At 45.2% G+C, this 26,206-nt stretch overlaps 1 protein-coding gene across 3 annotated transcripts in view; it reads right to left on the bottom strand.

Annotated features, from left to right (window-relative positions):
• Positions 1-2,703: 2,703 nt before the first annotated feature.
• Positions 2,704-26,206, bottom strand: part of GAB3 (GRB2 associated binding protein 3) — an 81,760-nt gene continuing 58,257 nt past the window's right edge. For 2 of the 3 annotated variants that reach the window (XM_053373564.1, XM_053373565.1), the window contains exons 4-12: positions 22,836-23,308; positions 18,924-18,979; positions 16,970-17,089; positions 15,874-16,129; positions 14,104-14,185; positions 8,741-8,843; positions 6,831-6,938; positions 4,280-5,863; positions 2,704-3,105 (exon numbers count right to left, since the gene is read on the bottom strand). In XM_053373564.1, coding sequence (XP_053229539.1) covers positions 5,747-5,863; positions 6,831-6,938; positions 8,741-8,843; positions 14,104-14,185; positions 15,874-16,129; positions 16,970-17,089; positions 18,924-18,979; positions 22,836-23,308 — 1,315 coding nt within the window. In that variant the 3' untranslated portion in view covers positions 2,704-3,105; positions 4,280-5,746. The remainder of the gene's footprint in view (positions 3,106-4,279; positions 5,864-6,830; positions 6,939-8,740; positions 8,844-14,103; positions 14,186-15,873; positions 16,130-16,969; positions 17,090-18,923; positions 18,980-22,835; positions 23,309-26,206) is intronic. The other variant, XM_053373566.1, reaches the window with a different exon arrangement.

Raw genomic sequence — 26,206 nt, 5'->3', positions numbered from 1 at the left:
ACCACAAGTCCCACTTATAAGGCTAAATATCTATATAAGGCTTTCAGTTAGAAAATATTACAGTGAATATTTATTGAAATGTTTTGTCTGGGCTTATTGATCAAAATGTATGGTTTTGGTCCCAAAAAGTTGTCTCTCGCTCTTTTTGGTGCATGTGCATCAACCCACAGGGAGGAAAATGTAATAGAGTCCACTGAAAGAAGACACGGTTTGTTGGTTGGTTGGCTGGCTGGCTGGAACTCTAGACAGGAGCACCCCACACTGCAATATTTGTTCATATGCCCCACTTGTAAGAACACAAGACCAACCCTGCTGGACTAGACCAAGGCTCCACCTTGTCCAGCAGTGGACAGCTTGACAGATGCATCTTGGAAGTCCACAGACGAGACATGAAGGCAACAGCCTTCTCCCACCATTTTTTCCCAATCAGTCCCTACCTGCCTTCCCTCAAACGTAGCACCAGTCCAGGTGGTGACCCTGTTGATCAGCTGCCTCCGCCTCATTAGTTTCTGTTCTGCCTTTGTAGAACTTGGCAGGATGCAAGAACATTAAGAACAGCCTACTGGATCAGGCCAGTGCCTTATCTACTCCAGCATCCTGTTCTCATACTAGGTGACCAGATGCCTGTGGGGAGCCTGCAAACAGAACAGAAGCACAACAGCACTCTGCTCACCTGCGATTCCCAGCAATTGGTATGAAGAGGCATGCTGCCTCTGAAATTGGAGGTAAAACATAACCATTGTAGTCAGAAGCATGGAGGATGAAGAAGAAACTGGAATTAGTTGGCTCTGTTTGTCATTGGCTCTGGCTCCATCTACAGTTGGACTCACTGCTTTCCACCCTGCCAGTCCCAATGAGCACCAGCCACCACTAAGTGACATGCTGCATCTGAACTAGGTGGTCTATATAGAAAGAAACGGAACATACAACTCTTGCTGGAATAAATGATCCATCTAGTCCAGGTATGGGAAAACTTTTGCACTCAGGTATTTTTGAGACTTCAGTTCCCGTCAGCCCGAGACTATGGCCAACTGTCAGGTCCAGTGGGAGTTGAATCCAACAAAATATGGAGGGACACAGTTTTCCTTCCTGATCTAGTTGGTCAATGCATTAGAAAGGCCAGAGCTCAGTAGGGAAGCAGTTGCTTGGCATGCGAAAGGTCCCAGGTTCAACCCTCAGAATTTCTATGTAGGTTTGGGCATATGTCCTGTCTGAAATCCTGGAGAGCTGCTGCCAAATCTGTGTCAATAATACTGAACTAAATAGACTCAGTATAAGGCAGCTTCCTATGTCCCTACAACTGCAGCTCTGCAACATATTCTACCTAACGGTACAGAAATATCCAGTTGATCAACTGGATATTATGTTGATCAACATTCCAACACTCATGTATATAATAATTTCATGGCTTGAAATGACAAAACTTGTCAACCACCTATATCATGTAGGGCTGTGTGACTGCTCTGGACAGATCCCAACCTGAAGCAGGCCTGAAACATGTCAAGACATCTCTCAAGCCAGTCACAGCAAAACACTCCCTAAACAGACAGCTTGTCTTCAAAGTGTTGCAAATCAATGCCATGTAAGGGGACTACCAGGGTGGGGAAAGGGGAATTTGAACTTTGCTCATTAATAGCCAATCACAGTGTTGGAGGGTGGTGAACTGTTACAGGCGTCTCTCTCGGAGACATTTACTGTTTTGCAAGTTCTCTTGAATGTCAGCACAAATTTGGTGGGTTTCGTTCACCTTGTCTTTTGTTAACCTTTAGTTGATACCAGCATTCTTTCTTACATACCTGTTTGTTTTACGATGCTTTCCCAATCCTAATCTTATTCTAAAAAAAATGAAAACCCTGTTTACTGTCTGTATCTTTAGTGTTTGTTGCTTAGGCAGTGTCACTTCCCTTATGCCCTCCCCCAAAACGGCCCTAGTTTTTTAGTTAGGTTTGCATTACAGATGTGTTGTTTTCTGCATTTGTAGGTGTCCGTCTTCTGAATACACCATACACCTACAGTAAAAAAGCAGCACACTTCCACAGGGCAGCTGTGGTGCCACCAGAGACAGAGGGGCCAGAGATGCTGGCAGCAACAGCACCACCACCTGCTAGATTAGTTTGCCACCAGTCAGCCTGGTCCATCCTAGGACTGCTTGCTGGGGTGGTGGGCAGTAGCAGCAGCCTGTGTGGTTTCTTGCCTGTCTTGAGGGGTTTTTTTGGAAGCAGGTTCAAGCCTGGTCCCATAGCCATGCAATCATTTGAGGATGGAGTAGGCACTGACAGCAACAGCCTGGCAGGGGCTTCCCCTTTGGTAACAGAAGGGACTGAGTCCAGCCCACTGGTAGACATCAGCATCTCTGAGGCGGTGTCTGTGCCTGAGGTTCTCAGGTGGTTTGAGGAGGAATTCTTCCGTTTGGAATGATGAGGGTGGGGAGCAGCAACAGGTATGCTCTCCAGTGCCATCAGGAAATGCTTCCTCTGACGACCTCACTGTTCCTGTGGTGGTGTTGACACCTTCAGACTGAAGGCAATCTGTGGTACTATTCTGACGTGGGGCTGGATCCCACCACTGCTCTCTGCCATTGCTGCAGATGGGCAATGAACAAGGGGAAAGTAACATTCAAATCCAATTATTAACAAGGCAACCTCATACCAGGTGTCTTCAAGCTGCAGGCAGTTATATGCAAAAACAACGAAGTTACAGCCATTTTACTTTTGAAACACTTTATTTGTGTGTGGAGGTGGGACAAGCTTTAAAGGTGGCTAGCACATAAACCCCTGGATCTACCTACCTGAAACCCTCTCTGGAGAAGCTACCATGTATTCAAATGTCATGCATCTAGGGGGAGGATTGTGGTCATTTTGGCTTCCCAATGCATGCCTCTCTGAGGACTGAAGATTCGGATCTCCAAATTTTGATTTGGATGTTGGGTATGAATTGATCCAAACTGAATTGTGTCTTGAACTGAAAGAGGGACAGGGAGCTTGCACAGTGCTAACATCAGAGATGGGGAATCTGGGACCATCCAGATGTTGCTGGACCCCCAGCTCCCATCCACCTCAACCAGCATGGCCAATGGTCAAGAATGCTGGGAGTTCTGGTCCATGACTATCTAGAGCACGGGTGTCAAACACAAGGCCCGCGGGCCGAATCCGGCCCACCAGACCTCATCATGTGGCCCATGTAGCCGCCAGCCCGGCCTGCCCGCTTCCCCCTGCGAGGCGGCGCTCTGTGGGCGGGGATGGGGGGCTGGAAGGCGGGCGGTGGGGAAAGTGAAGGCGCTCCCTTCCCGCGCCGTTACTCGGCCGGCCTGAGAGAAAATTTCTGAGGCGCCGGCCTTCATCCAGGGTCGGGGGGCTATGGCAGGACTATGCCCTCCCGGCGGCCTGGAGCATCTGGAACTGGGGCGGCTGTGGGACCCGCCAGGCAGCATCGTCGGCGGCGGAGTCGTCGGCGCTTCTTCTCCTTCTCCTCCTCCGTCTTGCTCGCTGCCACCGCCGCTCTCGTCTTGCTCGAGGCAGGCCTGGAGCCAGGACAACCCGGGCTTCGAGCCCAAGGAGGAGGCGGGCGAAGCGGCCAGGGCAGCTGGCGGGAGCGCGGTGGCGGGGCCCGTGCTGCAGATGGGCATGGTGGAGTGGGGCCGAGGAGGGGCGCCTTCGCCCTTGGAGCCCGACGCCCAGGAGGGCCCGCTGAGAGCGGGAGGCAGCGGAGGCGCAGGCGGCGCGGTGAAAAGGAGGAAGGTGGAGGGGAAGGCGAAGGCCAGCGGCCTTGCTCCGCCGGAGGCGCCCCGACGCCGCGTTTCCCTCACGAGGAGACGGGCGAGGAGGTCACCGAGCAGGCGCCGCCTCGCCTGGGCCAAAGGGATGGCGCACCGCCTGCGAGGTGAATTGCCGCCCGGCCAGGCCCTTCCGTCGCCCTTTCCGGCTTGCATCTCTCCTGTTTCACCTTATTACTTTTATGTTACTCGCGAGTCTTCTGCTCTGAAGACAGATGCAAATAATCCATTCAGCTCCTCTGGAAACTCCTTTCCCACCTTTAGCACACCTTTGATTCCCTTGTTGGCCAAAGGCTCTACCACAGACATGTCCAAAGTCTAATCCAGCCCCTTCGGCAGTTTATGGGGTAAAATCCTCAAAAAAACCCTCAACAACTTCAACCCTAATAATAATAATAAAAAAGCTCAACAACTTCAATCCTAAAAAAAGTGCAACAACTTTGGTTGGCCCTCACGGCCCTTCACTTCATCAAATCTGGCCCTCCTTGAAAAAAATTTGGGCACCACTGATCTAGAGGGTGACATGTTGCCCACCCCTACCAAGCAACTCATTGAAATGAACCTGTTTGCAAGACCTAATTATTGGCAGTTACCCTTTTTCTTTACTGGCAGTGTCTGTACAGGCAGCAGTGTTGCAGCCGGCCCCAAGAGATATCCAACCAGCAGTGTATGTAGGAGCAGTGATTAGTGAAAGCTTCATTGGTTCAATTTCAGCCTGCTACTAAGCTGTTATAAACAAAGGAGCCCTGTCAGCAGGGATGGGGAGGGAGAGGTGGTAACTGGGGGAGTGGAAGCCCTTTGAAACATTAAAACAGTCCCAATTTAGCAAACCACTGCCCCCAACAGAAGACCGGAGTTGCTATATCCTCATTTATTTTTATTAAAAGAAGGCTAAATGTGAAGTGAAGTGAAATATATTACTGCTAAAAGGCTTTAGCAAGTCTGTTCCAGACATTTTCTAGCATCAACGGTGGGAGCAAAATCCTTGCTCTGCCATCTGGGACGAATGCCCTGGTTGAGATCCATAAGCCAGATGACTATCCCTGTGTATCTCAATGCCATTTTCTTCCTTTACTGTGTAGATAATGCTTTCTGGTGCTTGACCGACTGTGTCAAGGCTTTGTTTTAATGAAAGAAGAAATAGCTTTGCTGCTTCCACTGATTTCTTTCGGAAAGGTTCAGTTAAGTGAGAGGATGCACAGTAGGGCTTGTGCTACGTTGGAAGCAACTCCTTGCAGCACAGGTCGTAACAGAAGGAAAAGGAAAACCCCAAATGCATTGTGAGCTCATCAGATGGAAAGGTGGCCACGAAAGTAGGGCAAGATTAACTGTGGTGAATGTGAGTTTTCCATGATGCATGATGAGCACAAGAGGGGAACAATTATTTCCATTGTCAACAGTGCAAAGTTCTATTTACATTCTTCAATAAATGAATGACAGTTAAACATATTATACTAAGGGAAATCCTCAACTCCCACTCCCCCCACCCCTGCAAAAAAAGAAGTTTGTTTTTAAATTGTTTCCAATGTTTAGCCCTTATTCTCAAACACCTGTCAGTACCAGACACTACAGTAGATGCAGCATCTGTTAAATAGGCAGGAATATATACATTTATATACATATATCTAAAACAGAAATAAGTAACTGCAGTGTTTCATGTGACATTGCAAGACTTTTGTTCCCATTAAGTGTTTAGAGAGGACCAAATTCAGGTGTTAAAATGGTACCACAGGTCCTTACTGGAAGGAGGGATTGAGAAGATGACAGTGACTATGTGATCTGGACATAGTACAACTCAATCCTCTCTCACTGATGTGCTCCTTCCACCCCCAAAAGATGTGGCTTCTAAAGAAAGCGGCTGACCATCACTCTATTTCACAATGCCAGAGACTTCTGCTTTGCACTGCCACTGCTGAATCATCCAAACTTCCTGGATTTTAATGTGCAAATTCAAGCTAGTCAACGCTTCTCTCTTCAAACTTTGGATTGCCTTTCATCTGTCCATTCCTGCTTAGTGTTCTGGAGAGCTTGAGTTCTTTGCTCATCTACTTGGACATAATCCACTCTTTGTTCTTCAGAGAGGAAAGGTTTCTGCCAAGGTGAAGGAAATGAAACAAACAAACAAACAAACATATGTGAGGACGTGCAAAACATGAACACAGCTACAGCTGGGCTTCTGTCAATTCCCCCCTCCTCTCCAACCTTAGCTGGCATTTCTTTTTTCACCTTGAAGCCAGGGGTGACATCAGCAAGCAAGCATGCCTGTTGTCTTGCTACTGGTTTCAGACATAATTCCCCATCTGCTACCTTGTCACACAGCCCAGAACAGGCCTGCCAGACACAGGAAAGTGCAGTACAGTGATATGTTCACCTTGAGATGAAGGGAAAATGGTTTTTCTCTGAGTTAAAGCTCTTGATCAGGCAAGACTGGAGTGGGTTTCGAACCTAGAGAATTGCCTCTGATGCAGTGGCGTAGCGTGGGGAGTGCAGGGGGGGCCAGCCGCACCGGGCGCAACATCTGGGGGTTAGGGTTAGGGGGCGCAAATCCACGGGTTAGGGGGCGCAAATTACTTGCCTTGCCCCGGGTGCTGACAACCCACGCTATGCCACTGCTCTGATGCAAGAGTGGGGAATGTTTTTCAGCTCAAGGGGAGCATACCCTTTTGGTGACTTTCTGGGGACCACATGCCAGTGGCAAGCAGGGTCAGAGGCAAAAGTTGGTAGAGCAAGGGATGTGAATTTTATCTTCATATTCACACCCCTCTTCAACTTCCATGCAGGCAAGCAAGAGGCAGCCAGGCAAAAACATTTAGGGTGTGAAGCAGAGCCAGTGAGGAGTATGTTCTGGGGAGAGTTCCAAGGGCTAGATACAAAGGCCTGGAGGGCCACACTCAGCTCCTGGGCCCAAGATTCCCCAAACTTTATTTAAAGAAGCACTAACAATACTCTGCTCACTTGTGAAAAAAAGGAAGCAGGTATTGGATATTACATGCCACCATTTAATTTTTATTACTGATGTCAGGGAGCGGCAGCAGAAGTTGTTGTGAGCAAGGCCTACCTTTTGTACAGGAGACGGAGAAGCGGAATTAAAATCCAGTGCTAAGTAATCAAGGCTGAAGTTCTTTGGCCATTGGAATGCTCCATTGCATGGAGATGTTGCTTGCTCCTGTTGAGAATGAACCATGACCATAAGAAAATGAAGAAATAGGCATTGTCAAAACAAATTTAAAAGTTGTGTGTGTGTGTGTGTATGTTGCCTATAGACTCTCCTCCTTTCCCTCATGTTCTACAGCAGGGGCAGGAAGCCTTCAGCCCACAAATCATATTGGTTCACCAGGTTTTCCAATTTGGTTTACTAGGGCTGATGGGCAGGCTTGATTGCTGCAGAAAGTAGATTACCCACTAACTGATGGGTGAGGCGGGGATTCAAGCTTGCTCAGTTTGGCTGTCCATGCCAAATTCCTTAAAGGGTTGATTGCTGAAGAAACAACTGAACCCTCAACCCATCAGCTGATGCACAAGTTGTTCATTCCTGCTTAGCCTCTACCTCCCGCCACCCCCAGTGGCCAACTTTGACAGGTGGGTGGTTCCATCCACTTGTCACAGGTATCTTGTGCAGGTGGGAATTAAAGAACTGGCCCATTGGGCGAAAAAGGTTCTCCACCCCTGCACTACAACCATGACCATGCTTTAGCAAGAGAGGCAGCTTCCATATTATTTCAACATCTCTACGGCTCCCAATCCTTCTCATCCTGGCTCTCACCAGGCCATTTAAGGCACCTCTGTTGTTCAAGGGAAACATTTGCATAGACTGCAGTCTTGGCCAACCTGGTGCTCCCCAGAAGTTTTGGATTATGGGGTTCTGCTAGGAGGTATGCCCCCTGCAAATGATCTGGAGGGTGCCAGGCTGGGGAAGGCTAACCTTGTACAATGCAAAAAGACAACAAAATGTTAGGAACATAGGAAGCTGCCTTATACCGAGTCAGATCACTGGCCCTTGTAGCTCAGTGTTTCCTACATTAAGGGTAGCCAATGTGCTGTCCTCCAGATACTGTCAGGATGCAACTCCAATCAGCCACAGCCAGCATGGTCAATTGCCAGGGATAATGGGAGTTGTAGTCCAGCAACATCTGGAGGGCATTACATTGGCTACCCCTGTTTTGCCCTCACTGGCAGTGGCTATCAAGGGTTTCTGGTAGTCTTTCCCAACATTGCTTGGAGATGTTAAGGACTGAATGTAGCCCCACAGCATGTAAAGCAATTACTTTTATTACTGTGCTACAATCCTTCCTTGTAGTGTTTGGGCTTAGAACATACCATATACAGAGACAGACCTCTGGTCTATCTAGTTTAGTACGTCTCCACCACTATTCCCCAACCTGGTCCGCTTGTCATACTACAGCTCCCAACATACTTTATGGCTGGCCATGCAGGAGCCGTAGTCCAAATCATCTGGGTGGCACCAGGTTGGGGAAAGGTTATCTACACTTACTGGCAATGACTTTCTAGGGTGTCGGGCAGCATCTCTTTTCCAGCCCTAGCTGGAAATACAGGAATAAGACATGGGGTCTTTTGTACATAAAACGCTAGCTCAACCATCAAGCTACAATCTTTCCCCAACATATCTCCCTGGAGTTTTGTGCGCTCTTAAGAGGTTCCATAAAGGCTCTTGTCTAAAAATGGTAGGGAAAATTTTGAGGTTCTCTCTTTGCCTCCAGCAAATCACCATGTATATGTTTGAGATTGCTTGGAGATGTGCCACCAACACTTGTGGGAACAACGGAGATCTGTAGGAATTGGAAAAAGGCTTCCCTTATCACTGCCTCAATTGGCCCTTGTGTGCCTGCACTAAATTTCTTCAGTAGGGCAAAGGGGAGCCCCTGCCACATGTTTGGCTGAAAAATTTGACTTCTCTGAGCCTTTCCGCTCACATGATTTGTCAAAGGAGAGTTGCATGAAAATGATTACCATTTGAATGTAACTTTCTTCTTCCTCTCCGGAAACTGAACTGGCAAATACTCTCGCTGAATTAATGCAGTCTCTTTCTGGAGAGATAAAGCTTGTTCGATTGCTAGTGCAGGAGGAGGAGGAGGGTGGGGGAAACCCAAAACACAAACAAAAGAGAAGTCAAAGAAGAGTTTTCACAGATGCTCTGAAACCAAGCCAAAACCTGACGTTGCCCAGTGTGGGGAATAAGCCCGCCCAAAACCCAGCAACACTACAGAGGTTAAGTTAGCTAACAAAGGAGGTTACAATCTCATCAGTGTCCTCTTGGGAAATTAGTCATTTCTGCAATCGAATCTAACAGTAAAAATGGCCGCCATGGCATTATGGGAAAGCTGCAGACATCAAAGAATGGTCAAGGAAGGAGCATAAACAGAGGCAAATGTCCGTCACATCAGGGGCCTAAGCACTTGTCTTGCTGTATGGCTAGCAACAGTTTTGGAGGCAGAAACAAATTAATTAGCTACTGCAACTATATGCAGAGGAACTGCAACCACCGTGAATCATCTGCAAAAAGATACGTTATTTGCACATGGGAAATGTCTGCTACTCAGTCCTCTTACAAAGTAAAAAATGCTGCCAAATCCATTGCCAGATATGTCTGTGTAATGTTTTTCAAACCAACCACAAGTTCTTAAGACATCATCTTAAGAAGAAAAGCTGGCAAGCTAGATATTTCCAGTGTTCATCAGTGAACTTTATCCTTTTATTCACTGTCCCATCTTTTTACCAACTTCAGGGGCAAGCACCCCCTGGTTTTATCAGGTAAATGCAAATGGAAGCATCTTACAAAGCTGGTTCAGGGCTCTAGCACAGATCTTCAAGTGTGCAAAAGTAGTGCTTTGTTACGTATCTTAAGGCATCCAACAAAAACATCTTCTCCCATGCCTTTCATTAAACAAACTATGGCCTTTTAAACTGGGTGGGTGGGGTATTAGTATTGTTTATTACTATGGTATGTATTTTTGTGTTTTTATATTACAAACTGCCCTCTCATCCTCAGATAGAAATAACAGTACAGTGATATCCTCAGGTTACATACGCTTCAGGTTACATACGCTTCAGGTTACAGACTCCACTAACCCAGAAATATTACCTCAGATTAAGAAATTTGCTTCAGGATAAGAACAGAAACTGTACAGTGGCAGCAGGAGGCCCCATTAACTAAAGTGGTGCTTCAGTTTAAGGACAGTTTCAGGTTAGGAACAGACTTCCAGAACGAATTAAGTTCTTAACCCGAGGTACCACTGTATAGAAACAACAACGCTTTCCTAGTTTGGACTACAACATTCACACATAACCAACAGCCTGATCCTGTCTGAAATCTCTAGGACGTGATGCTGCTGAACTACAACTCCCGTCATCCCTAACAATTGACCATGGTGGCTGGAGGTGATGGACTTTGTATTACAACATCTGAAAGGCACCACATCGGTTACCCCTCCTTTAAGAGGACAGGCTAATAGAACTGTGGTAGACCAGTAGTAGGTACAGTGGTACCTCAGGTTAAGTACTTAATTTGAGGTGCCACTGTACTGAGGAACAGATCAACACAGTGGATAGGATGTTACAATATCAGTATGATTTGCCACCATCCATAGCTAGCTACTAAATGGCCAAGAAAGAATGGATGAAGAGAGATAGAGTGCATACTCACAAGCAGAACTGGAGCACAAGCCATCTCAGGGTAAACTAGACCAGCCCTCCAGACATTCTAGACTACAACTCCCATCAGCGCTTGCACGAACAGCCAATGGTCAAAGATGATGAGAACTGTAGCCCAACATTTCTGGAGGGTAACAGGTTGGGGAAGGCTGAACATCCCAAAAGGAGATGGTGAAAAGTCTATGGAGGACTTGAATTTTTTAATTGAAAAGCAGGTGCCATGAAGAATCAGCTGGAGCACAGGTATGGCGGAGGGGAAGGGATTCTTAACCCTTTCCCCTCTCACCTTCTGTCCATCTAGAATTATGTTCCTGATATTACTTCTCTCCCCAGTGTTTTGCTCCATGGTATGAAAGCAGAACATTTCTCAGAAAGCTAATGTCTGAGAAATTTAGGCTCAGTTAATACTGATAGAAATATATATTCCTGTGTTTTACACATAAACACACACATATATATTTATGTATATGTATGTATGTGCGAGAATGAAGAAAATAGGCTGGGGAGAAGAAGTGGAAGGAACAGGTAACAAGCTTACTGCTTCTTACAACAATACTGAAATATACTGAATTAACTCTGTAGCTGCAACCAAAATTCTCAAATGGCTGCTGAAACAAGCAAGGCCTCTTTAACTAAATAGGCTTCTCCTATTGTGGGCAGAGCTAACCACCCTGGCTGAGATAAACCTCTGCTTAAATACTCAGTTATGAGTTATCTGTTGCTGAAGCAACATTCACAACGGATGCCAGTTACTGCTGTTGCATTCAGGTCCTGCTTATGGGCTTCCCATAACATCCTGTAAGAACAGGATGTTGAACTCTGGCCTGACCTCTTTGTACGCTCTAATACAATTTGCTCTAGCTGGAGTTTCACATGGAGCCATCCATTCTAATCTTGCATTGCCTCAACTAACGCTGCTTGCAGGAACCTGACCGCTTTTTCCATGAACCCCCTACTTTAGCTAGAATGCTCTTTCCATTGGAGTCATCCGCTGGAGCAGAACAGTTGTGAAGATAGAATAACTACATATGCACCTAATCTGGTTTACTAAGAAAACTCCCTGGGGTGCCAGGAGAAAGGCAGGAACCCCTCAAGGTAGGGATAGCCAATGTAGTGATCACCAGATACAGTGGTACCCCGCAAGACGAACGCCTCAGAAGACGAAAAACTTGCTAGACGAAGGAGTTTTTCGTTTTCTTAGCCGCTTCGCAAGAATTCCCTATGGGCTTGCTTCGCAAAACGAAGCTTGGCCCGGCAAGCTCCGGGGATAGCGGGGACCTCTTCTGAAGCAAGGGGCGGCGGGGAGAAGATCGCTTCTCCTCGTTGCCAGCCCCGCAATCTCCGGGGACAGAGGGGAAGGCGCGCGCGCCTTCCCCTCTCTCCCCGGACCCCCTTTGAACCAAGGGGCGGCAACGGGCAGAAGCGATCTTCTCCCCTCCGCCCCTTGCTTCAAAAGAGGGGACAAGGGGCGGCAACGGGGAGAAACGATCTTCTCCCCTCCGCCCCTTGCTTCAAAAGAGGGGACAGAGGGGAAGGCTCCCTGGACCCCTTTTGAACCAAGGGGCGGCAACGGGGAGAAGCGATCTTCTCCCCTCCGCCCCTTGCTTCAAAAGAGGGGACAAGGGGCGGCAACGGGGAGAAGCGATCTTCTCCCCTCCGCCCCTTGCTTCAAAAGAGGGGACAGAGGGGAAGGCTCCCCGGACCCCTTTTGAACCAAGGGGCGGCAACGGGGAGAAGCGATCTTCTCCCCGCTGCCCCTTGCTTTAAAACAGGTCCAGGGACAGAGGGGAAGGCGCGTGGCGCTTCCCCTCTGTCCCCAGACGGTCTCCATAGGAACGCATTGATTGATTTTCAATGCATTCCTATGGGAAACCGTGCTTCGCAAAACGAAAAACTCGCAAGAAGAAAAAACTTGCGGAACGAATTAATTTCGTCTTGCGAGGCACCACTGTATTAGGAATATAGGAAACTACCTTATACCAAATTTGACTGTTGGTCCATCTAGTTCAATACTGTCTACAATGACTGACAGGATTCTGCCCTAGTCCTACCTGGACCTTCCAGGTTTTGGAACTTAGACCTTCTGCATGCAAAGCAGATGCTCTAAAACTGAGCTATGGCCCTTCTCCGATTTTGTTGTATTCAAACTCCCTTTAGTCTAAGTCAGCATGGCCAAAGGTCCAGGGTGATGGGAGCTGCAGTGCAACAATATCTGGAGGGCACCGCGTTGGTTATCCCTGCTCCAAAGATCACCATTGAGCTTGCAAAGACATGTGCTGTCTTAAAGCAAGAATGATGCAAATCTCTCTGTTTAATTGAAGCCAATTTAATTTTGGGAGGAAAGAAAAACATTTTCTTGTCTTCTTAAAAAGCAGGGATGAGATCCACAGAATTTGTATTGAAAGTTTGTTTAGAAACTTTGCTTACAGTCTCCCTGTGGAATGAGACAATATATAAATAATTTTCCTGTAAGGAATGCTAATGTTTAAAAGAAATGTCATTAAAACTAAACAAGGTTGGGTCAACACTACATGTGAAGCACAATTTATTTGCCCATAACTCACAGAAACAGTGCAACCGAATCAGTGTATCAAATGATGTTTGCTTTGGGCTGATGTTTGTTCAACATTCACAGCTACGCTACACTTGATCTTAGAAATGTCATCTTCAAGCAATAGTCAAGTCAGCTTCCTATTTATTTTTTATTTTGCTATCCTTAGTGCAAATTTTCAGAGCAAGGATTGATTTTTCTAAAAAACTGAAATTATAAAATAGATTTTAAGCAAGGGGCTTTAGATGCGGTTTACGCATTCTAATACTGTGACACCAGATGGCGCTGTGGAGTTCCATTTTTACCAACCCAATTTCTCTTACAAAATTTGCAACTTGTTTAACTGAAACACTTCTTTGATGCGTCTAGATCCAGCCTAGGTGGAATTTATGCTCCAGGATTGTATACTGGCTCTAATTAGTTGCAAAGAATACTTGCTGTGTTTGTTATAGTATGGAAGCTTGTGGAGGCAGTATGTTAGAAATATAAAAGGCAGATTCGACATTGGCAGTTTAAACTTGCTCTCCTTCTCTGCAAGTAAAATAGCTTAAGTGAATTATATTAATGTTTGGGTATAAATCAGGTGCGGTGATGTCCTTTCTGGCCTCAAGGCCTCAACTTAATGAATGTCAGATTTGATGTGGCAGAAGAAGAAGAAAAAAATCTTTTCTTTTTTAGTACATTATTCTGAAATAGTAGCTGAATAATAACAAAGTCATATGGCAGTATGCAACAAAACAAAACAGAAAACCAAAGGGAACAACTATGCCACCAGAAAAAAAGTTAAGTGTGAAAAACCCTATATGCCTTTTGACTTGGTATGCCTCTCCAAATGTATTATAACATTATAATTAAAAAATGTATTCTGTGTGTACTTATTTTGACACTTACCGCTGCTTTGTGATGTCCGTATTAGGCATGAGTGTATGTGTGAGGCCTTGTTGGTGAAAGAACAGTAAGTTGTTCATTCATGACCCATACAGCTCAGCAAGATACTAGGTAAACGCCCCCCATACTGAGATCCAGGGATACTATTTTAATAGTTCCTCCAACCATCTGCCAAGGCCAATCTCCTAAAAAAAATGTTGGAACAGGTTTCACACCCACTTACTAAGGCACAGTCCACGTCCTGGTTAAGGCAGCATGTTCTCGGATGGTGGAAAGGTTTCGCAGGTCCAGCGGAGGTGGTCGGACTGAAGATTTAAAGAGAGAAGACTTCTTACTGCCACAGAGCTGGCCAAGGACAGGGGCAGATCCGGTTGTAAACTTGCTGTGTGGGTAGCTGGTTACTTAACAGGATGGAAGCAGTTCCAAGAAAGGAAGTTTATGACATCAGGGGGCCCGTACTGTGGACTCAGGTAGCAGAGCTTCCTTAATTTCTTTAGAGAGCCACAGTGGTGTAGTGGTTAGAGTGTTGGACCAGGACCTTGGAGGCCAGGGTTCAAATCCCCACTTGCCATGAAGCTCACTGGGTGATCAATCACTGCCACTAAGACTAACCTACCCCACATGGTTGTTGTAGGGATTGTGGAGGGTGAGAACTATGTTCTCCTTCAAAGAAAAGGTGGGATATAAGGTGGGATATAAATGCAATAAAATAAATATTCTTGCTACTCCAAAGTAGCTCATAGGCTGAAGGAGTTTCTGGTCTGATCTTTCCAGGGTAACAGCACCACCCTTTTAATGATCAGGGAAGGTACTGCAATCTCATCAACACAAGCCAGGTCTTTGATTTGAGGCGACCAATGGGGACCTGGCTGGCTCTAAATAACTGTTGCTCCAGGCTTGGTCTGAGCATCTTGTTCACCAAGTAGCAATGAAGCCCCTCCCTCCCTTCCCGTCTGCAACCTGACCAACAGCCCATCCACAACCACATCTCCTGCCTCTAAGTCCTTTCCCTCAACCATCTCATCTACCTCTGCATATTTATTTTAACATTATTCTGGCCTGCACTCCTGCAGGCCAGATTTTGTACAGTTCAGATACCAGTTTAGTTCCTCTGGAAAGCCAGACCAACCTCCTGGCTTTCCAACTCCACTACTAAGACTGCAGTCCCAAAGACACCTACTTCTTGAATGACTTCTGAGAATAGAAAAAACATACCTCAAGCCTGTAGTTAACAAGTGACCCACCCAATGAATGTTGTATTTGCTCAAACATCAGCTGTTTTTTCTGTCCTTTGTTTTCCAGCTCCAAGTTTGAGCAAATCAGATTAATCATAGGGGCCTCTGGTGGGGGTCCCTCATATACTAGTGGGTCCTCAGCCCTGCGCTTACCTCGGGTTGCGAAACTGGATCTGGGCAGCAGATCACGTCCCCACTCCTCTGTGGGCCAGTCACCTGCCAATCTCCTGTCATCACCATGACAGCAGGTGGCCCATTTTCACGTGGATAGTTTGAAATCGAACCAAGAGGGCACAGCCACAATCCGGAAAGCTTCATCAATCCCCACAAGGGTTTGCAGGTGTCATCAAATCTGATTGGCAGCACAAGCAAACCCCCATTCAGCCCAGTCCAACCTTTACTTGCTTCACACCACTCATACGAAAGGAATGTGGGTGTGGTTTGACTGAAAAAGCCTCACAAACCCAATGGGAAGGTCTGGAAGGCCTAATTCAGCCTGTGGGCCAGAGGTTGCCCACCGCTGGCTTACTTGATGGCAGAATTGGAAGCAGAGTGCCAGTGAAGCCACTGTGGAAAACTAAAATGGGAGCTTGCAGACCTAGCCGCTGTATTCAGGACATGCCCCTAGGCTGAATTTGTCCTGGACTTCTTCACTGTCCCCGATATCCACTTTCTGGACCCATCAAATCAACTCCCGAAATTCCCAAGATAAACACATAGAGGTGCTCGAAAAACAGCTTGAAGAAAGACAAGCTTACATTTTCGACGAGGCTTGAGATCCCGGTTCACCGGAGGTGGTTCCAGGTCTGTGGGGAGCTCAGGCAGAGGGCTGGAGATTTTTTCTATGCTGGCTGCAGAGCGGATAAACGTAGCTGAGCCTGGACTCATGGGAATGTAGCCGTCAGGTGTGCAGTCAGATCCTGGGATCGGTGGGGAGATGCTGGGGTGCATTGGCACATAACTGTCCTCTGAACTATTTGATGTGCTGGAGTAGAGAGGGCTAAAACGACTTGGCTTTAGAAATAAGCACGAAAGGGAAAGGGAAAGGGAAAGTTGGTTAACAGAAGGGTTCCAAATCAGAAATCAGGTGCCAAACCTTGGACCTATCCATCCACTCTCCCCTTTGCCCAGGATTCTCTCAGGTTCAGCCTCCTGACTAGCTTGGAGTCCTGCATCAGGAGCTAAATGCAACCTTCCAGGCCTCTCTTGTATGGCCCTCATGAGCAGACCCCATTTCCTGTGTGCACACCCCATTTAGCTCTGGGCTAAATTCCTCCCTAATAATTTTTCAAGTCTAAAAAATGGCATACTGGAAGTTTGGATTTCTTGGGCTAACCAAGAGGAAGACGACTCACTAATAACTATATTAGTATTATTATTGTGATGTCTTTTCTTGTTTTGTATATAATTAAAGAAATTGTCCAGTAGCACCTTAAGAGACCAACTAAGTTTGTCTGGGTATAAGCTTTTGTGTGCATGCACACTTCTTATACCCAGAACAAACTTAGTTGGTCTCTAAGGTGCTACTGGACAATTTTTTTTTTAATTTTAAAAATTATTTTGACTGTGTCAGACCAACACAGTTACCTACCTGAATCATGTATATAATTTGCTTTTGTGGTTTTTAGCTGCCTTACTAATGTACCATATTTATGCAAATGCCATCGCATCTAATGCGCACCTCAGTTTTCAAAACCTTGAAACCAGAAAAGTATTTGCTGGCACCATCAACTCTAATGCGCACCCTAATTTTCAGAAAGTAATTTGGCCAAAAAAGGTGCATATTACATTCAAGTAAATATGGTACATTGTTTAAATATATTTAATTTATTACGTTACTTTAGAACAACATACAGAGGAAGCTGCCTTATTGGTCCATCTTGCTTGGTATCCTCTACACTGACTGGCAGAAGCTCTCCAAGGTTTCAGACGAGGATCTCTCTCAACTCCACCTGCAGATGCCGGGGACTGAACCTGCATGCAAAGCAGATGCTTAACCACCAAGCTACATCCCTTCCGTTCATACTTAAAATGTGGAATTATTGTGATCAGTATTACAGTAAACTTGGTATTAATACTGTTTCATTCTGAAAGTGGAATTGGCATTGTATATCTTACATCGATTCCTTTTTGTTGGTATTTGTAAACTGCCCAGAGACCTCTTTTGAAATGTGGAACAGAAAATGAATTAACACATAAATATTATGGACAGTAGGGGCTTCCAACAAAATGTTGCAACATGGAGTGCTCTTGTTTAGTGTTCTATGCCTAGTCCTTCTTTCAGGACACTCCATTCCTGTCCTCTCATTGTGTGAGTCCAATTCAGATCGGGGCTGTGTCAATCAATCAATCAATCATCACCACCATATGTTTTTGTCGAACTACAACTCCCATAATCCCGACAGTTTAGCTAATGGCCAAGCATGATGGGACTTGTAGTCCAACCACATCTGGGGTCCGAAGGCTGAAGAACCTTGGTTTAGCTTTTACCATGTCAATATGTATATATGCATGTAATGCAGCAATTACTTCTCTCTCTTTCCCTCTCATTATCTTTGATTTGAATTTGCAACATTCTGACTGCACTATCCTTGGCAGAAACAGACAGTGGAAGGAGGACAGAGCCCTTGATATATCCTCAGCGTTATTTCATATTTTTCAATTGTAAACCACCCTCTGATCCTTGGATGAAGGGATAATTAATTAATTAATTAATTAAATTCTCAGTGGAAGAGCACTTGCTTTGCATGCAAAAGGCAGCAGGTTCAGTCTCCAGACATCACTGAAAAAGTCCTCTGTGTGAAACCCTGGAGAGCCACTGCCACTATACTGAGAAATAAGGCCCCTTTGGTCCAATGGGGCTTACTCCCAGGTACTGTGGTGCCTCGCAAGACAAAATTAATTCGTTCCGCGAGGCTCTTCGTATAGTGGTTTTTTCGTCTTGCGAAGCAAGCCCATTGACAGCTTAGCGGATTAGCGCTATTAGCAGCTTTTAGCAATCAGCTGTTAAGCGGCTTATCAGTGGATCAGCTGATAAGCGGCTTAGCGGCTTAGGAAAAGTGGGGGGGGGGAGGGAAAAAAACCCGAAGGAACTCGCAAGACTTTTTCGTCTTGCGAAGCAAGCCCATAGGGAAATTCGTTTTGCGAAGCGCCTCCAAAACGGAAAACCCTTTCGTCTAGCGGGTTTTCAGTCTTGCGAGGCGTTCGTCTTGCAGGGCACCACTGTAAGTGGGCACAGAGTTGCAGCCTAAACCAGTGTTTCCCAAAGTTGGTTCTCCAGCTTTTGGACTACAACTCCCATCATCCATAGCTAGCAAGACCAGTGGTCAAGGATGATGGGAATTGTATAGGGCTGCCATACGTTTGGAATTTCCTGGACATAGCCGAGATTTGTCCATCGAAAATAGTGTTCAGGTGACATTTATGAAAAGCAGCTGAAATGTCTGGGAAATCCCAGGCATTATGGCAGCCTATATAGGAAGTGTTGATTTTTTGGTGATTTTCCTAAAAAATAGGGAGGGAGAACTTAATTATTTTTTGGGAGCTCAACTTTTGTGTCTGGATGTTCACTTTTTGAAATATGGCAACCATAGAATTATAGTCCAAAAACAGTTGAGAGACCCACGTTTGGGAAACCTTGGCCTAAACATATGAAAAAATGCTGTTATTTTGTTACATTGGATTGGGTAACCATTTATTATATATTGATCAGACAGCATAGGCTGGTTAATTTCTTGTTAATGTTCACTTCTAAAACCATGCTAAATAAGTGTGTGTGTGTGTGTGTGTAAGACAGTACTGCACTTACCAAATTCAAGCTAAGCCTCTTATCCCTGCGTCTTAGGGAATTTCCTTCCAAGTCAGCTGCAAATCAAAAAAAAGAAAAAAGAAAACCCATAGGAATTTAATTAGCTGTTCAACAAAAGGTAGGTCTTAGAGGATACAATCCTAGCCTGTTGTGTGCAGTTTGAAGGTTCTGCTTTTACCTGCTCGCTATGTGAAAATGTACTTAACCAAACATAAATAATTGTGCCCAAACCTCACTATACACACCAGATTCAGATATCCAAACATCCAAAGTTTGTCCATTTCATTACCTGTTTGTGCTAAGCTGGTTGGTGACAGCCTTTTCCAGGCAGAAATCATGCAGGGAGGAAGAGCGCGAGATCAGACAAATCAAAGAGGAGGAGAGATTGAACAAATCCACTGACTTCCACTCTCTCCTGTTGTTCCGTCTTTTGCAAAGTCAGATCGAAAGCATCTCTGGGCAGAGATCCCTTTTTTGCTTGGCTTACTCTGGAGGGGAGTGTGTCACACAGCCCCCTCTGTGTGCTAAAAGGTGATATGGAAGGGCCTGTGAGGCTGTATGGGCAGGCCCTGTTCCATGCCACAGTCTCTAGCACTCAAACTACATCAGAAGGAGTTCCACTTGCATACTAGTGAGAGCATGGAGGGTTCTCCATTGTGAGGTGGGACATTGATGCCACACACAATATGTGCCCTGGACATTGGTGGATGTAGAAATTAACAGCAGTAACTGGGGCCAGAGGGGAGCAAGGTTGGGCATTTGCCAGGGCCCCCTAGAGCAAAATGGGGCCCCACTGCCCACATAGTGTTACCCATTCTACTTTGCACAAAGTATCCAAGAAGATCAGCCAAAGAGAATTTTCGAATTGCATGTCCAGTTCTTCCAGTTTAAGGGAAAGGGACCCCTGACCATTAGGTCCAGTCGTGGCCAACTCTGGGGTTGCGGCACTCATCTCGCTTTATTGGCCAAGGGAGCTGGCGTACATCTTCCGGGTCATGTGGTCAGCATGACTAAGCAGCTTCTGGCGAACCAGAGCAGCGCAAGGAAACGCCATTTACCTTCCCGCTGAAGCGGTACCTATTTATCTACTTGCACTTTGATGTGCTTTTGAACTGCTAGGTTGGCAGGAGCTGGGACCAAGCAACGGGAGCTCACCCCGTCACAGTGATTCGAACCGCCGACCTTCTGATCAGCAAGCCCTAGGCTCTGTGGTTTAACCCACAGTACCACCCGTGTCCCCTCTTCCAGGTTAGGGTGGCCAAAATCCTGGAGCCAACACAGATCAGAGCTGCAATGTAGTCAGCTAAACTGCAAGTCAATTAATAAGTAAACTAATAGACAAAAGAATAAAATTGTGGGTTTCCCATCTGGAAAAGCTCTTTAAGAATATGCTGTGTGTGTGCACATTTCTGTGTGTTTACGTGTAAAGTAGCACACATGCTTTTAGAAAGTCTGCTTCCCCAGCAACTCAAGGCTGTTAGTGAGAATAACACTTCCAGTGATGGGTGTTTCTCTCAAAAGCTTCCAAGAACTGCACAGGACACTGATAAAATGAGCTGGCAAAAACATTCTTCAGAATTATCTGAAGGTGTGCAGAGGGCCTCTCTTCAAGGCAGAAAGACGAGATACACTGTTAATAAATTAAAACAAAATAGGTTCCATACAATGCAATGTGCATATTAAAAAGCAACAGGAGTAGTAGCAGCAGTTTGTGGCTGCCAGTTTGTTTCTGGGCCCAATTCAATATCCTCACACTAGTATTTAAAGCCCTAAACAACTTAGGCCCCAAACATCTGAGAGACCCCCCTCCTTCTCCTACAGGCCATTGTAGGATGTTGAGATCAGCTCAGGGAGCCCTCTGGGTAGTTCTGCCATTCTCAGAAGTTCAAGGTGGTAGCAGCTTGGGAGAGCAAATTGTCTGTGACTCTCCCTAATTTGTGGCATTCCCTCCTTAAATAGGTGTTTCTGGCACCTTCACTATACAGCTGTTGGCGAATGCAGAAGCCGCACATCTTTATCCTGGCCTTTGACACCAGAGAAGAATGTTTTCAAGAGCCACCCTATTCCTGTGACTGTCATTTGTTTTAACAGCTTTTAACACTGACAGCAGCCACGAAATTAAAAGACGCCTGCTTCTTGGGAGAAAAGCAATGACAAACCTAGACAGCATCTTAAAAAGCAGAGACATCACCTTGCCAACAAAGGTCCAATGGTAAAAGCTATGGTTTTCCCAGTAGTGATGTATGGAAGTGAAAGCTGAACCATAAAGAAGGCTGATCGCCGAAGAATTGATGCTTTTGAATTATGGTGCTGGAGGAGACTCTTGAGAATCCCATGGACTGCAAGAAGATCAAACCTCTCCATTCTGAAGGAAATCAGCCCTGAGTGCTCACTAGAAGAACAGATCGTGAAGCGGAGGCTCCAATACTTTGGCCACCTCATGAGAAGAGAAGACTCCCTGGAAAAGACCCTGATGTTGGGAAAGATGGAGGGCACAAGGAGAAGGGGACAACAGAGGACGAGATGGTTGGATCGAAACTACCAGCATGCGTTTGACCAAACTGCGGGAGGCAGTGGAAGACAGGAGTGCCTGGCGTGCTCTGGTCCATGGGGTCACAAAGAGTAGGACATGACTAAACAACAAACAACACTGATTTTTAAATTGGATCTGCTGGTGAAGGCCAGGGTAAGGAGGAGGAGGACGAGGAGGACTTCACTTACTCTTCCTTTCAAAATGTGAATGGCCATACTAATTAAAATGCTCCTATGGTCAATTGTCTTGTCCAGCTTTTGCCTCCCTGATATTTTCCAGATGTTTCAGATTACAGCTCATAGCAACCAGCACAGCCTCCTTATTCTGCCCATTTCAACTTGGTTATCAGTCTTCTTTACTTAAGCTCAGGGAGTGTGTTCATTCAACAGAATGTTCATTTCCTCACTTATTTAAAATAAAAAACTCACACAATCCCAGTTTTTCCGAAGTTGAAAAACTGTTCTGGAATGGCCCTGTGACAGACATCACAGGGAGCAAACCAATCAATATGACTTACGGTCAGTTACAGCTGCAAGCTTATTTCATTTATCTGAGACATTTGTACCCCCAACCACTTCAATAAAATTCCAAGGTTAGTTTACAAAATGTAAATGCAGTTTGAAAAGGTACAAACAATGTAAAACAACAACCAGAATAAGAATAGTAACATCACCAAGAGCAGCATAAAATACAAACACACAACCCTCCCTTCAAAACCAGCAAAGATGAAAGACATCAAAACAATAATCAGCACCAGAAAAATTAAGAAGTCTTCCTTCACTAAGCACTATAGCAGCAGTAGGTCCTAACTCACTAGTTGAAGACCAGTGCTATGGATAGGGATTGGGGTGGGGAGGATTTGGTTCAATCTGCATTTAAAGCCGAATTTATCAGAGCAATAGGAGAACCAAAACTAAGCCACCCTTCAAAATCTGAACTTCTCCCATGTTTGCAATGTGATGCAGTTCTCCAACCAAACAATGTTAAGGGCAACTGTGTGTAAAAATGACAGTATTCATCAAAATAACATACAAAAATGCATTAGGATAAGAGAAATTGCTTCCAAAAATGTGCACATCAGTCAAAATTGCAGTCAAAAATGTGGTTTTTAGGATAAATATGTACCTAAACACTGAAGAATTTTCAGGAGGATTTTTTTGACAGCAACAATAACAAAAATTCATGAGTTGCTACAGAAACGTGGAGAACTGAATTTAAGATGGGAAAAACAAGAAACCTAGAGAACTCAAACTGATAATTCCTTCCATTCCCAGCTATGGAGTAAGGGTGGAACAAACTCTGAAATTATACAAACCAGGGACGGTCAAATGAGCTCAGGAAGGCCAACTCTTAACAGACAAGACCATTCACATCCTTACCTCTCCAACTTCTCATGCTGTCCAATCCAGACAAGGAGATTCTCCTTGGCACCAATGCCCCTTGAGCACACGAGATCCCAACGTGTCCATTCTGAAGGGCCCCACTGGATGGCTCTTCAACCCGTTTGTCTGTGAAGTGGGTTGGCTTAGGAGGCCTTGGTGGTGGTGTATTGCCCAGAACATCAAGTTCAGTAATGCCATAGGAAAGAGCACTTGGGCTTTTATCAACCATTAAGGTTGGTGTCAAGGGAGGGCCTGAAAGTGGGGAGGAAGAGGAGAAATCACTAGAAGGGGGACCGCTTGAATCTGCATTCTTGAGAAGAGCCCCATGACCCATTGCCTGGGGCATCTCTTGCAGCAGGATGCCAGAAGGCTGTAGATAAAGTGAGGGCTGAGATGCCACAAAGTCAACAAAGACATCGTCTGATGAAGTCTGCTCCAGGGATCGGTCAGAATTGGACCAGCTGTGGCACCTGAAAGGAAAAGAAAAGAAAACTAGTATAGGTGTTACTTATGTTGCAGAACATAGGAACAGTGGTGGCCAGTGCCCATTGGCCACTGGTAAGGTGGAAGGAAGGAAGAGCAGCAATAGTCAACGAAAAGCAAAGCCACGCCATGACTGGTTGAAAGTAAGAATGCAGTCAGCTGGGTGTAGGTTGGGTGACGGTAAACTGAGATTGGTGAGGCAGTGCCCTATTTTCCCTACCATGGGATAGGAAGTTGCCTTACCTAGCTCAGTACTGCCTCATTATATAGTTTCCATCGTTTGCTGCAGACATACCTTTATATTTGTGTGATGTTTGTGAGACTGCTTGTATTGTTGGATGTACATTTATCTGGTTTGGTTTCAATGTTTTACTGGATTTTATAGGATACTAATATGAATACTAATACTATTTTTAGTATTTATATGCCACCCATCTGCATGGGTTGTCCAGCCACTCTGGGCAGCTTCCAGAAAAATATAAAAACACAATAAAATATCAAACATTTAAAACTTCTCTATATAGGGCTGCCTTCAGATGGCTTCTAAAAGTCATACACTTATTTATCTCCTTGACATCCGATGAGATGGCATTCCACAGGGCAGGTGCCACTACTGAGAAGGCCCTCTGCCTGGTTCCCTGTAACCTCACTTCTTGTAGTGAGGGAACCGCCAGAAGGCCCTTGGAGCTGGACCTCAGTGTCCGGGCTGAATAATGGGAGTGGAGATGCTCCTTCAGGTTGTAGCCCACCCAGGGACCTTCTAGTGAAGCGCAGGTAAGAAATCTCTTAACTAAGCAAACCAGTGAATATGAGAAAGGGGGGAAATGTGCTTTTGCTTTCCTTCTTCCTGAATTGTGCAGGGAGGATGAGGGTTTTTTAAATACAAAAAATGTAAAAAGAACACATGCTCTAATTCTTCCCAGGATATTTAGTGTAAAATGGGGCTTGAGCAGCCCAATTTAATCTTCTTGTGCTCATCTTCATTCCACTCTTCCCTCTTTTTTCCAACCAATACTTCAAATTATGATTACGGTACATTATTTTGGTTAGTGTGCATTTTTTGTGTTTTTTAAGATACTCTATTTTAGTCCACATTCACAGCATACATTGAAAGTGCTGTGATACCACTTTAACAATTCTGGATTCCCTCAAAGATTCATGGAAACTGACATATTATGTTAAGGGTGCTGAGAGTTCTTAGGAGACCCCTATTCACCTCACAGAGCAAAAATTCTCAAGAGTTCCCTGGGAAGAGGGATTTGATTGTTAAACCACATATTGCGGTTTTGCTCCAAAGAGAATAGCATCTCTTGGGAATGAATGGGAAAAACTGCTTTGGAACTTCATCAAGCAATCTGAAATTTATGGTTCTGACATGCCTTTGGATATATATGCTAATTGTGGTTCTTGTCTGATGAATGATTATGGAATTCACTGTTGATGTTGATAACAAAAAATTAAGTTGCATAGTTGACCTTGTTGGTTCTGTCCCACCCCCACCCCAAATGTCATTGCAATCTAGATGGACATGAGGGATGCACATTCTTATCTTGTCAAAATCTCCAAATACTGCTTTAAACATCCCGTTCCCACTGCTGGATAGCTCTGCATTCTGCTTAGTTTGAGGTGGTTGGTGGAATATGAGGTCAATTGTGAGAATAACAACCCTATTTCATTTCCAGAATTTGCTGAAAAACATTGTATGAACATTTTTAATATGGTGATTTCATACTTGCCTGGTGGGGAGTGGAAGGATTTGCTTTTCATCCCACAAGTTTTTGTTTAATTTTTACTTTCCTCTAAACAGTATCAGAGTTAAAGGACAACAAAATACTTAGTTTTGTTTTAGCCTTTGTGCTAAAACTGAGGCATCGACTCTCATCGATTTACTTAGCTCTCACTACCATTGAAATAATTGTGATTCCAGAGTGCTTAATTTTGCTTTGTGTCCTAAATTATCCCCCCCCCCATTCTATTCATTTCTACCTTGCCTTTCCAGGAAAGCTTTTAGGACAAGCCATCAAGGAGAACATTTTGTTGACTACAATATAGAGGAGTAATTTTATTTGTAGGGGCAATTATGTTGTTCTCTTGTGGATGCATTTGTGGTACTCATGTTTTGTTATAGCCATCGTTGAAAACAAAGTAGATATTGACTTGAAGAGGCACTCTGGAGGGTTTTTACGGTTTCAAAAATATTCAGCATCTGATTGCCGTTTTAAGCACAAAGAAGAAATTTGGGGATTATAGGTCAGGTTGACTTTTAAGGCTTCCTGCATTTTTCTTTCAGTGGAAACACGGGTAGCTCTCTCCCCACCAAAGCAAGAACAGAATGTGATGGGGGAGCCGGAAGGGTAGGACTGTTCTTTCTTTTGGGAAAATTTACAACTGGAATAAGGAACCTGTGCCTCCTAAGCTAGCTTAATGCCCTCAGGTGTAGAGGGCTCTGTCTCATTGCCATTGTGGAATTTTACTTCAACCACCAACCTAGGTGACAAGTAAGAGAAGAAATGGGGCATTACAGGCACTTTTAGCTGGTTCCTAGGATTCTCACACCCCCTACACACTTCTTGAGCACTTTTACTGGTTGGAATATGTCCTCTGAGATGCCTTCCCATGCCTGGATGGAGAGATGTGTATGTTGTGCGTGCGTGTGTTGTACAAAGTCACATCTATTGCTTGCTTCAGTGTTGGCCACTCCCACTTTTGCCTCTGGCCATGCCCACCACTGGCATAGCCAAGTAGGGATTGGGCAAGACTGACTGCAAACCTTAAGAGCCATTGCCAGCCATGTTGAGAGTATTGAGTTACATGGTCCAATGGTCTGACTTGGTATAAGACCATTTCCTAGAATTATAGAAGCAGAAGAGGCTATCTAGGCTGTG

This window comes from Podarcis raffonei, chromosome Z (genome assembly GCF_027172205.1).
Source record: "Podarcis raffonei isolate rPodRaf1 chromosome Z, rPodRaf1.pri, whole genome shotgun sequence".
Classification (NCBI taxonomy): domain Eukaryota; kingdom Metazoa; phylum Chordata; class Lepidosauria; order Squamata; family Lacertidae; genus Podarcis; species Podarcis raffonei.
The sequence above is the reverse complement of the archived record's forward strand: the minus strand, read 5'-3'. Positions and strand labels throughout refer to the sequence as shown.